Consider the following 12,515-nt stretch of genomic DNA (forward strand, 5'->3'; position numbering starts at 1 on the left):
CATTTCTTTCCAGTCACATTTGTATCATGCCTTTCTGTAGTATTTGTCCACCTACAAACAGTATCATGTTTGGTGCACAAAACCAAGCAAATAAATAAATAAAAGAATAAAGAATATTGTCACACATTCTTTAGCAAATTGGGGTGATCAGTTCTTTGTCACAAAACACTGGAAGATGAATTGGGTTATGTTTTCATTTTGTGCTCAGAAATAGTTTGTTCATCCATCAATTCTGGACTTGAAAAAAGTTTGGGTGTAAGAGTTGACTTCTATATCAGGGAGAAATGCCCCACTTCCGATACCCCTGCCATGCTCTGTTGTTGCTGGCAACAGCCTGGGAGAATGTGTGGCCTTGATGTGACCACTTTAGTGGCTCTAAAGATGTGGCTAATGGATGTTGTTAGTCAGCTCTGTTCCCTATAGAATAAATATCCTAGATGGGAGAACTAGATGACCCAACTCCATGATCACCATGGAGAGGGGAACAGGATTATGATCACTTTTTTTTACATCCCTGATAACTTTTTATTGAATGCCACATACTGTTTATGAAAAATTTTGGTGATAAACTGAGGCTATGGGTAATATCTTCTTTCAAATATAATTTCTTTTTGTTTCTGAAGACCAAGTAGGATAAAGGTAGGGGCAAATAAACTTTTTTTTTCACTTACATAATTGCTTGTAGTTTATTCCTTTCCTTTCCTCTTTTCTCTGTGCATTTTTAAAAAATTAATTTGTTTATTTTAATTGGAGGGAGGCCAATTACTTTACAATATTGTGGTGGTTTTTGCCATACATTGACATGAATCAGCCATGGGTGTACATGTGTCCCACCCATCCTGAACCCCCAACCCTTCTCCCTCCCCACCCCATCCCACCAGCTTTGGGTGCCCTGCTTCACACAACAAATTCGCACTGGTCATCTATTTTGCATATGGCAATATGCACGTTTCAAAGCTGTTCTCTCATATCTTCCCACCCTTGCCTTCTCCCACATAGTCCAAAAGTCTTTTCTTTACATCTGTGTCTCTTTTGCTGCCTTGCATATAGGATCATTGTTACCATCTTTCTAAATTCCATATATATGCGTTAATATACTGTATTGGTGTTTCTCTTTCTGGCTTACTTCACTCTGTATAGTAGGCTCCAGTTTCATCCACCTCATTAAAACTGACTCAAATGCATTTTTTTTAATAGCTGAGTAATATTCCATTGTGTATATGTACCACAGCTTTCTTATCCATTCATCTGCCGATGGACATCTATGTTGCTTTTATGTCCTAGCTATTGTAAACAGTGCTGCAATGAACATTGGGGTACATGTGTCTCTTTCAATTCTGGTTTCCTCGGTGTATATGCCCAGCAGTGGGATTGCTGGGTTGAATGGGAGTTCTATTTCCAGTTTTTTAAGGAATGACTTTTAAAGTTGTTGTTCCAAAGTTGTTGCTTGAAGTGAATGTTTTGGGTACACAGTGTTTGTTCACTATCAAGTACTTGGGAGCATCTGGGGGTGAGAAGAAGGGTGTTAAACAAACAAAAGAGATTGTTTTGCTAGTTCCAGAGCAGTGATGCCTTTCAAGATACTGCATTGCTCTTCAGCTGTGACTTCATTTGAATAGAATGTAAGGTGTAGTTAATAAGAAGAATTTGACCTATTTTAAGAAATTGGTGACCTGGAAGATTTTTTTAAAGGGTTGTAAAAGCCTGTTGTTGGTTTATTGGATGGAATTATAAACTAAAATGCTCTGATCTTCCCAGATTAGTAACAGATTCTGAAATGTGTAAGCTGCTTCATGAATTAACACTATAAACCTGTCAGTTGCCATGGTGTAATAGCTTAAAACCTAATTCTGTAGCTTTGATAGTGCTTCAGGAAACTTGTCAGTTGGATGAACTCAAGATGTTATACAGGAAACCATCTATAAAAAGAATTAGGGAATAAGATGACTACTTAAATTTTACAAGATTTATTGAACATATCTCATAAATGTCAAGAAACAATGTTAGTATGTAATGCTGACAGGGACACAAATATAATCATGTTATGTATAACTGGATGCTAAAGTGGTATTTGTTAAAAAGAGATCTTACGTGTACTTCATTCATCTGCAGTGACTTTCATTATTCATCATGTGCCTAACTTTTTTCTGCATTTTTGTGGGAAATGACAGTTGACTAAAGGCAAACATGACAAATCTGTCTGATTCAAAGTCCTTTTATATTTGAAAGTACACAAAGTCATCTTCAGCATTATTTAAAAGCTACTCCACTGCAGGAAATAATAATTGCCACTTATTATCTAAATCAGATTTGACTCATCAACAGTTCGTAGACTGATTGTACTATTATTGAGCTATGTATTGATTTCAAAATGTTGTTGGGCCTCAGGATCTGGCAGGTTCCAGAGGTGCTGATTATGATGCTGAGTCATGGCCATACTCCAGAAACTATGAATAAGTATTTGTACATGTTGGATGGTCTCCTTGAAACAAGATTATTTATTCAGGAACCCAGCACTTTTGAGTCACATGTCTGGAAACCATGTCTGGATACATACCAGATTAACTGATGAAACAGAATGATGTCCCAGGGATAATTCCTATGAGAGGAAATTGAGTTTCACTAAAGTGAGATGGAAAGACACTATTATATGTTAAAAGAAGCATAGTCTTTAGAATTAGATTTGGACATACTTTTTGCTTAAATTGTATGACCTTGAATAATTTACTTAACCTTTCTAAGCCTCAAACAACTCATTTGTAATATTGAGATATTGTAATAATAATAGTAACTAGAAACATTTGTGAGACTTAAATGAGTTCAGTTCAGTTCAGTTCAGTTGCTCAGTCATGTCTGACTCTTTGCGACCCCATGAATTGCAGTACGCCAGGCCTCTCTGTCCATCACCAACTGCCGGAGTCTACCCAAACCCATGTCCATCGAGTCAGTGATGCCATCCAACCATCTCATCCCCTGTCGTCCCCTTCTCCTCTTGCCCCCAATCCTACTCAGCATTAGGGTCTTTTCCAATGAGTCAACTCTTCGCATGAGGTGGCCAAAGTATTGGAGTTTCAGCTTCAACATCAGTCCTTCCAATGAACACCCAGGATTGATCTCCTTTAGGATGGATTGATTGGATCTCCTTGCAGTCCAAGGGACTCTCAAGAGTCTTCTCCAACACTACAGTTCAAAAACATCAATTCTGCAGTGCTCAGCTTTCTTCACCGTCCAACTCTCACATCCATACATGACCACTGGAAAAACCATAGCCTTGACTAGACGGACTTCTGTTGGCAAAGTGTCTCTGCTTTTAAATATGCTATCTAGGTTGGCCATAACCTTCCTTCCAAGGAGTAAGCGTCTTTTAATTTTGTTAATCCATATCAAATATCTGTAACAGAGCTTGACACCTGGTAAGAGCTTAAGAAACTATAGTCCCTATTATTTTCACTTTCTAAATCACGTGCTAATATTGGTGCTAGAGCCCAGATCTTCTAGTCAATGCCTTCTCATGTAAGACCATATAAATTTATCATTTCGCCCAAAGACAACATTTAAGCCTTTGCAATCACCTTGAGGCAGGAAAGACAGGCCGGCACAAGGATGGGCTCCTCATGTATAGGCATTGGGCAGAAGGCAAAGCCACCTCCTTGTTTTGTACTTAATGAGACCATGATACAGAGAAGAATGACATCTAAAACAAACCCTTTGTAGCATCTGAGCAAGAAACTCTGACCTTGAAAACTATGGAGCATGTACAAATAAAAAAGCACAGGTTGCTGATGACCCTGTAGGAATTTTCACATGTGGTGCTCAACTAGTAAGGGAAAATTTAAGGAAAACAGCTCTTAGAGAGCACACACAGTGGCTTCAGGAGACAAATGCATAGGACTGGAAGCTGGTGCTACCTGCTACCTGGTGCAGTCTGGGCCAAACCTCAACCTTCCCTTCAATAAATATTCCACCCTCATCAAAAAGACCCCCACCCATTCACAGAGCTGAAAATGAGATTAAAAGGGGGGTATCAACACCCTGTGGGTATTCCTCACTCAGAAGGATGCCCACACCCTTTGCTTCTGCCCTGAATAAACTGCTTCTTTGTTCTCTTTGCTCCTCAGTGTCAGTGTGAGTTTGTGTGTGTGTGTGTGTGTGTTTATTTTTCCTTGGTGTCTTGTGTTACTTACCCAGATTCTTTTGGACAAGTTGAAAAAGAGCTTGGACTTTGGTAAAGCTTTTCCTGTATCAACCCTACTTTTCCATTTCTGTCTACCTGGTAACTCAGACGGTAAAGAATCTGCCTGTAATGCGGGAGATCCGAGTCCAATCCCTGGGTTGGGAAATTCCCTTGGAGAAGGAAATGGCAACCCACTCCAGTATTCTTACCTGGAGAATTCCATGGACAGAGGAGCCTGGTGAACTTCAGTCCATGGGGTCGAAAAGAGTTGTACACAACTGAGTGACTAACACATTCCTCAAGCATTAGTTCTCTTCTATTTTTCCCATTTTCTTATTCTCTTAACCCTATTCCAATTGCTTTGGCTGATATTTTTAGATATTTTAAATAATGTGAACAGAAAGTATCAAATTTCATAACACTGATTTTTTTTTTTTCTAAACGGAGATAGAAATAACAAGGCCATACTTCCCTTCGGGTGGTTTTTATAAGCCACATTAGTGACATTGCAAAACTTCATTCATCATTTCCAATAGATAACATCCACCTTTGTAACTTAGTAATTGCCTTTAAAAAGAACCTGTGGCCATTTCAGATACTTTGGAAGAATCTTTTTTTCTTCTTTGTCAAGGTAAAGAAGGATTTTTTCTACACAATCATATTATGTAAGTGACTGCATTATCAGCTTTACAACATAATTCTGTTCCTTGCTTCTTTTACCTTTCATTTCAGTGTGGATTTTACCAGCAGTGGGATCTTTTTCAAGTCACATCATTTCTCTAAACCCCAGTCTTAATGATTGTAAATATGTGATACCAACTTTTACACCTACAGATTTGTTAAAATAATTTGATAAATTCTTTGTAAACTATAAAACACTTAACAAATGCAATAAATTATTATTACTAAGACAAAGATCAATAAAGGTAGCTAATGAGTCAAAAAGGGTGGTAGAAGTTAGAGGTTAACAATAACTGCCTTTTTATCAACTGTGCACAAGTAGATTTTGCTGAAGTAGTAGGAGGAAACGTGTGGATTTGGAGCAAGTTGTTCTCAAGTTTTTGCTTAGTAATATGATGCTCAGAAGCAAACCCCTTGCAAGTATATAGAGAAATTTACTATTCTCTTTCACATACATTATCTCGTTTAATCTTAAACACAAAACTGCCAGGCTGGTGTCATTACCTCCACTTTATAGATGGAAATTGAGTTATAATTTGCCTCTAAGCACATTAGTGGTTGAGGCAGGGCTGAAATCCAGGTTGATATTTATACTATTGTGTTTGTATTATAACAAGTTCCTTGGCTATATATCTATTGGTTTATTCAAAGATTAGTCAGTCCTGTCAGCTTTTACAATACTGTGCTATGATTCTAAATTTGCTTTAGATGGCTTTTAGCCCCACCTATAAACTCCCCTATCTTGTGACTTATAGAATCTGTGTCCTGGCCCCCTGGCTGTTTCAGGAATACCTATTTTTATTCAGTGTGCTTGGTTATCAGACAGGAAGAAGAGTATTAGAGATTCAATAAATGTCTCTAAATTGGAAAGGGGGAAAAAGGGGGGCTTTGATAATTGCTTATGATAATCCGTTTCTTGAGAAACAATGTTTTTGGTAAGTACCTGGAGTTTCTCCAATAATGCAAGAATTGTCCCAGCCAACACTTAGAATGAAGGGTTTATCTAGCATGGCTTTCAAGAGGTGGGGAAGGGAGGCTGAAACCAGGAACTAGCTTTTAGGCTTGCCTTCCCAAAGATGATTCTTAGTGTAAAACTGTCTGAGCAACAGTGTTGTGGAAAACTGAGTGTACAGAAACAAGAAGTTGTTTGCCACATTGATCTTAGGTCTGTAAACTGCCTAGTGTAGTGGTTATCAAGGAGTCTGACACTAGGCTCTCTAGGTTCAAATCCAAGCTTCACCATTTATGGCCTGTAGTAACTTGTAGGAAGTTGTTTAATTTCTCCTCTTCTCAGTTTCTGGTCTTTAACATGGGAATAAAAATACTGCATACATCCAAGGCTGACAGTATTAAATGAGATTATGCATATAAAGAGCTTAGTACAGGCCAGTGCCTGAGATGCTGGGAATGCTGAATCAATAGTAGGAGATATTATTATCATTATTATAAATGTTATGATTCATCACTTGTACCTTGTGTCTTTAGACAAGATTTACCTTTAATAGTATTTGGCAAAAAAAAAAAAAAAAGATGCACAATCAAAGTTTGTTGAATTATTACTCTGCTAAAAATGTCATGGTGATAAAACTGTGTGGTGGGGTTGATGGTTTGGGTGGCGACTGTCGGTTGAGGAAAGTTTGCAGGGAGACTTCTGGAAAGATAGGTGCAGAATAGACTCCTTATAACAAGAAAACTTATTTAGTCAGTGGAAAGAGCTCAAGAGAGCTGTTTTTCAGTCCTAGCTCTGCTCCCAAAAAGTTGTGTAAGCTAGGATCACTCACTTTCCTCTTTGGTTATTTCCTCATTTTTAAAAATAAAATGACCAGATGAGTGGTTGTTAACTGTGGGCTGGGAGTGGGGAGTATATCTGAAACAGTTTCAAATTTCATATCTCTGCATTTCTATCCCCCATCTTTCATTTGCCTTCAGATCCCTTGTGAAAAAAATCTGTCCTTCTGCTAAATATACATATATATATATGTATATATATACATATATATACATACATACATACACATATATATATATATATATATATCACCTCATTGCACTAGTGACAGTCTTGTAACCCAGAAGCTGAGGAAAGAATTGTCTTCACGTTCACTTGGGTAAGAAAGTCTAGGTGGGACACTAAGTGTTATTCAGGAATTCCTTTTGTGGATTTCTAGATAATTGATTCAGGAAGCCAGCTATCCTATTTCCTACTTTTGCTTAAATGTGTTTAGCTGATCCAGGAAATGCTATTTGATGGCCTGAGTTTAATTTCAGTAGCCTATAAATAGAATAGAAGTAAGTTATTTTTAACTCTTTAGTTAGCTTTTATGCTGTACATGACCAGGGACTAATAAAATAGTTAAGGACAGATTGATAGGATGGAGAGAACTTTAAGCTCTCTCTGAGAGCATTTTAAGGCAAGCATGATTGTCTTCATCCTTATAGGTAATATGAAAGAATTTGTTTGTCAGACCTATTGCCTTGGATCCAAAAGGTAACCAGTCTTTTTATTTCAATCTGTAAGAGCATCTCTGTGGCAGAAATGTGCCCTTCTGTTCACCAAACCCACTTACTACTTACACATACCTTAGAAGGCAGCAATGGGCTGGTGATGTGGGAGGAAGGAATTGTGGAGAGAGATTCATTGGACCTCAGTAAGAGAAATGGCATCCCCTTATGACTGTATGAAACATAGAAAAAGAAATAGCATGGTGTTGCTTCAGCCTGGCTAGCTAACTTAAGGAAGACTTGAATGCTGGAGTCCCAAGGGAAAAGCTTTCATAATACTGAGCCAAACGTGGGATCCAGCATAGTAGGGTGGAAGGGCACTAGATTGGGAATCACATCTCTGTTCGACTTCCAGCTTTGTTACTAATGTACTAACTTACTGTGTAATCTTGGGCAAGTCTGAGTTTTACTTCCCAATATATAAAGAAGGATTGGACTAGCATTGCCTCCAATATACTTGCTGGCTCTAACAGTCTGATTCCAAGATTCCATTATGTAATAATTGAAGCCTAGAACATGAGAACATTACAACTGGAGCAGGTAAGATTAAGAGGGTGGGGCAGAGGAAAAGGGTCTGTCCTGCATAATTAACTTAAGTAGGAGAAAAGAAAGATAGTCTCTGACTGTTGGGGTAATGGACCTTTAATCCTTCCTGTGAAATTGTTGGTTTTAAGAATATAGACTCAAAGAGAAGTTTAAAACTGGAAGTAATGATTTTTCATGGAAAGGAGAGTATTTTTTGATTGAATAGATGTGTGGAGACATGAATCCTTTTAGTTTTGATCATAAAACCAGTATTTTTCAGTAATAAAAAGATGATTAAATTGTATTCTGTGGCAGTGAATTGCTGTTTTAAGAGAGGTGATAAATTCAGATTTGTCTTTACTGTATGTGGTGTAAAATAGTTTGGAGGCAAGAAAGACTGGATAAGGAGATCCCGATGATGAGATCCTCAGCTTAGGAAGGTGTAGTGATAATGGAGAAATTGGATGGGAGAGGGAGGGGTTCAGGAAGACTCAGGTTTCTGGTTTGGACAGCTGGGAAGATTATGGTGCCATTTACTGATATAAGAAATACAGGGAAGAGTAGAACACATAGGAGAGTAGATTATGAGGATTTAATGTTTATGAAGAAATGAAGCAAAGTTCTGAGTTATCCGAGGCTTTGGTGTATTTGGTATAGATTCTGAGCTTTTATCAGTATTCAGATAACTTTCAAATAATTTTTATCTCAGAAAAGAGTGTGTGTATGTATTAGTGTGTCTTCTTGGTGGCTAGTGGAGAATATCACTATGGAGACTAATGATACAATTCCCCCTGCAAATGGATAAGAACACTCAGATGGGTCTGGTTCAGTCTTCAGGCTGAAGGCTATTTGAGGTCATCATATCTTGGTCATAGCATGTGATGTATAAGTTGTGTGTGTGTGTGTGTGTGTGTGTGTCAAAGCCGGGGGTTGAAGGGGTATTTTTGTGTTGCCTTGTTTTTGCTTTCATAAGAAGAATGAGATGAAAATCCTACTTTCCAATTATTTTGGTTCCAAGCTTGATTTTTTTTTTCTGTTTAAATGGTTCAAAGGGGCATAGTTTTCCCAGTTCTTGGTGGAAAGCCCACAAAGAGTTCCCAAATGTCTTTTAATCACATTTAGTCCATATTGAAGTATGATAATGTTAAAATTTTATATTTTTCCTTCTTAGAGTGGAAATTTCAAGGTATTGAATCTTAGAGAAATGGCTTTCATTCATCTGGATATCAGATGTCTATATATCCTTCTTATTTGCACAGCTTTTGGCTCTACTTTGTCTTCAAATGCTGAGATAAAAGGTAAACCAAGAATGGAGTAGTTTTAAAATCAGGGATATTAACTGCCTTGTCAACCTACCAATATGAAAGTGCATAAATAGATGAATTATTATTGGAAATATTTCAGGGAGTCCATACACAAAAGATACGTTCTTACTAGTCAGTCTCATGTATAATGTAACTGATGATAACAAACAGTTTGTTGGATAAAAGCCAAACTAAAATATACTTTCTATACTTTTTCATATAATCTTTTCTAACAAAGAGGCTATTTACCCAAAACCTCATTGCCTGGTACCCAATTAACTGAAAACTTTCCTTAATTACTCAGTTCAGTTCAGTTCAGTTCAGTCGCTCAGTCATGTCTGATTCTTTGCGACCCCATGGACTGCAGCACACCAGGCTTCCCTGTCCTTCACCAACTCCTGGAGCTTGCTCAAGCTCATGTCCATCGAGTCGGTGATGCCATCCAACCATCTCATCCTCTGTCGTCCCCTTCTCCCACCTTCAATCTTTCCCAGCATCAGGGTCTTTTCCAATGAGTCAGTTCTTCGCATCAGGTGGCCAAAGTATTGGAGTTTCAGCTTCAGCATCACTCCTTCCAATGAATATTCAGGACCGATTTCCTTTAGGATGGACTGGTTGGATCTCCTTGCCACCCAAGGGACTCTTAAGAGTCTTCTTCAACACCACAGTTCAAAAGCATCAATTCTTTGGCACTCAGCTTTATTTATAGTCCAACTCTCACATCCATACATGACTACTGGAAAAACCATAGCTACCTTAACTTTTAAGACAATTAGATAAGTTTTAAAAATACGTAAGTTTAAAATGAACTTTAAAAATAATTACACAATTATTAAGTCATGTCTAATGAACTTTTCATTGCAGGAGGTAATTAGAAGAATGTATTTAACAAAAATTTCTAATCATTAGTTATTATAGGATTGCTGGGTTGAACGGGAGTTCTATTGACAATAGGATTGTCAATAGGATTGTCATTTCATCCTCAATAGAGACCTTCTTTATTTGGTTCATGGGGCTCTCATTTCAAATCATTATTTGTGGCACCATCTCTTTCTGTTGATTCTTTTACTTACCTCAACAAGTAATATGAAGTAAAGTATTAAAATGAACAGTAGAGCAGAAATGAGAAGAAATTATTAGCAGAAAGGCAACATGAGGGCAGTACTATGTACTAGACTTGCTAGCAGGTTTAGTAAGTTTATGGGACTTCCCTTGTAGTTCAGACAGTAAAGAATCTGCCTACAATATAGGAGGCCCAGGTTTGATCCCTGGGTCCAGAAGATCCCCTGGAGAAGGGCGTGGCTACCCACTCCAGTATTCTTGCCTGAAGAATTCCATGGACAGAGGAGCCTGGCGGACTTCAGTCTGTGGAGTTGTAAAGAGTTGGACATGACTGAGCGACTAACACTTAGTAAGTTTATAGAATAATCTGTTAATTTTTATTGCTTTCTAAATCACCAGATGAAGGAGCCATTGCCTCCCACTGCCCCCTCCCTTGAAATAAAAGAAGCTGTTTCCTGTCACTCAGCTGCCTGCCACTTTTTTTTTTTTTTGAGTCCTTCCAAAGGATGGCTCAGGTTTGCATGTTCTACAAATAGCTCTGAGCTTTAGTTAACCAGAGGATTCAATTATCTTGAATGGACCAACAAGATCTGCCTGTTCTCCTAATTCTAAAGGCACTTAGCCAGAGTAGTCATATTTTATATTTTCTATCCCTTTTTGTGTATGTGTGCCATGTATGTTATAATGTTATACATATAGTAAACACTAGATTAATATTGACTGATTCTTGCTATGAGAGAGATTTATGTAATAAAATGTTCCCACCCAAGACCGATTGTGGTCTATATGACTGCAGAGATAACTGCATGTTGAATTTGTTATTTCTATGAAAACAATACCTAGCTAGGCTAAGTCACATTTGCTGCTTCTAAGTCGCTTCAGTCGTGTCCGACTCTGTGCGACCCCATAGATGGCAGCCCACCAGGCTCCGCCGTCCCTGGGATTCTCCAGGCAAGAATACTGGAGTGGGTTGCCATTGCCTTCTCCCAAGTCACATTTACATACGAAATTTCTTAAAGAAGGGATAATTATGTAGTAGTAACCTAGATTTTTAAAAACAGCTTTTCTGAGATTTAATTCATGAGACATAAAACTTATTCTTTTAAAGTATACTGTACAGTGGTTTTTAGTATATTTACAAAGTTGTATAACAGCCACAATTATCAAATTCCAGAATAGCTACATCACCCCAAAAAGAAACTCCTTATCCATTCAGTAGTTACATCTCATTTGCCCCTCCCTCCAGCACCTGGCAACCACTAATTGATTTTCTGTCTCTACGAATTTGCCTATTTCAATATCTCACATAAATGAAATCATGCAATATGTGGGCTTCTTTCACTTAGCTTAAGGTTTTCAAGGTTCATTCATGTTCTAGTGTATATCAGTATTTCATTCTTTCTTATGGCTGGATAATATTTCATTTTATGAATGTATCATAGTTTTTTTATTCATCAGTTGATGGACATATGGAAGTAATCAGATTTAGAAATCTTTGTCATAAGATACAGTATAAAAATTAAAATATTTTATTGATTTTGTTTCAGTTAATCCTCCTCAGGATTTTGAAATAGTGGACCCTGGATATTTAGGTTATCTCTATTTGCAATGGCAACGTCCAGTGTCTCTGGATAATTTTAACAAATGCACAGTAGAATATGAGTTAAAATATCGAAATGTTGATAGTGAAAGCTGGAGGGTAAGTAAAGCATGCCCATAAGATACTAGAGTGCTTATTAGTTTTCTTGTGATTCCTGATGTCTGTGTCTGCTCTTATTTCTGTATCTCAATAGCTATTATTAAGATATAAGTTGCATGCCTGCTGCTGTCTCCTGTGCATCCTGCAATATCTGTTTTCACCCCACCCACTATTAAGACTACCATTGGAAGTACAGGAAAGGAAAATCTGATCTCATGGAATATGGACTTATAGAGTACTTGTACATTTTACCATATTTCAGAGTTACTTAATGCCTGTGTATGGGTCTTACATATGCTACTGGATGATGTGAGCTTTTTCTCTTTAGGAATTAAGCCTTATTTATCTTTGTACTTGCCCTACAGGACACAGCATGTTTCTTTGCATATATTGTAGTAAGTGCTCAGTGAAAGTTTATTGAATTATTAACTATTTCGATAGTCAACAAGCATGTTCTTTCAAAGATTTTGATTGTACAAGGAATTCTGTTATCTTCTTAATTCAGCTAGGTAGTTTCAAAGAACAATTAAAATAAAACGTTCATTGAGCAACTTTTTTCTGCCAGCTA

The 12,515-nt window shown here is 37.5% G+C and overlaps 1 protein-coding gene across 5 annotated transcripts in view; it reads left to right on the plus strand.

Annotated features, from left to right (window-relative positions):
• IL13RA2 (interleukin 13 receptor subunit alpha 2) overlaps positions 1 to 12,515 on the plus strand; it is a 99,514-nt gene that overhangs the window by 74,251 nt on the left and 12,748 nt on the right. For 3 of the 5 annotated variants that reach the window (XM_081567865.1, XM_081567866.1, XM_081567867.1), the window contains 2 exons: positions 9,054 to 9,180; positions 11,796 to 11,947. In XM_081567865.1, the coding sequence (XP_081423991.1) occupies positions 9,087 to 9,180; positions 11,796 to 11,947 (246 nt within the window). In that variant the 5' untranslated portion in view covers positions 9,054 to 9,086. Of the gene's footprint in view, positions 1 to 7,854; positions 7,989 to 9,053; positions 9,181 to 11,795; positions 11,948 to 12,515 lie in introns of those variants that run through there. The other 2 variants (XM_081567863.1, XM_081567864.1) reach the window with 2 other exon arrangements.

Source organism: Giraffa tippelskirchi, chromosome X (genome assembly GCF_054371585.1).
Source record: "Giraffa tippelskirchi isolate mGirTip1 chromosome X, T2T-mGirTip1v1.2.pri, whole genome shotgun sequence".
Classification (NCBI taxonomy): domain Eukaryota; kingdom Metazoa; phylum Chordata; class Mammalia; order Artiodactyla; family Giraffidae; genus Giraffa; species Giraffa tippelskirchi.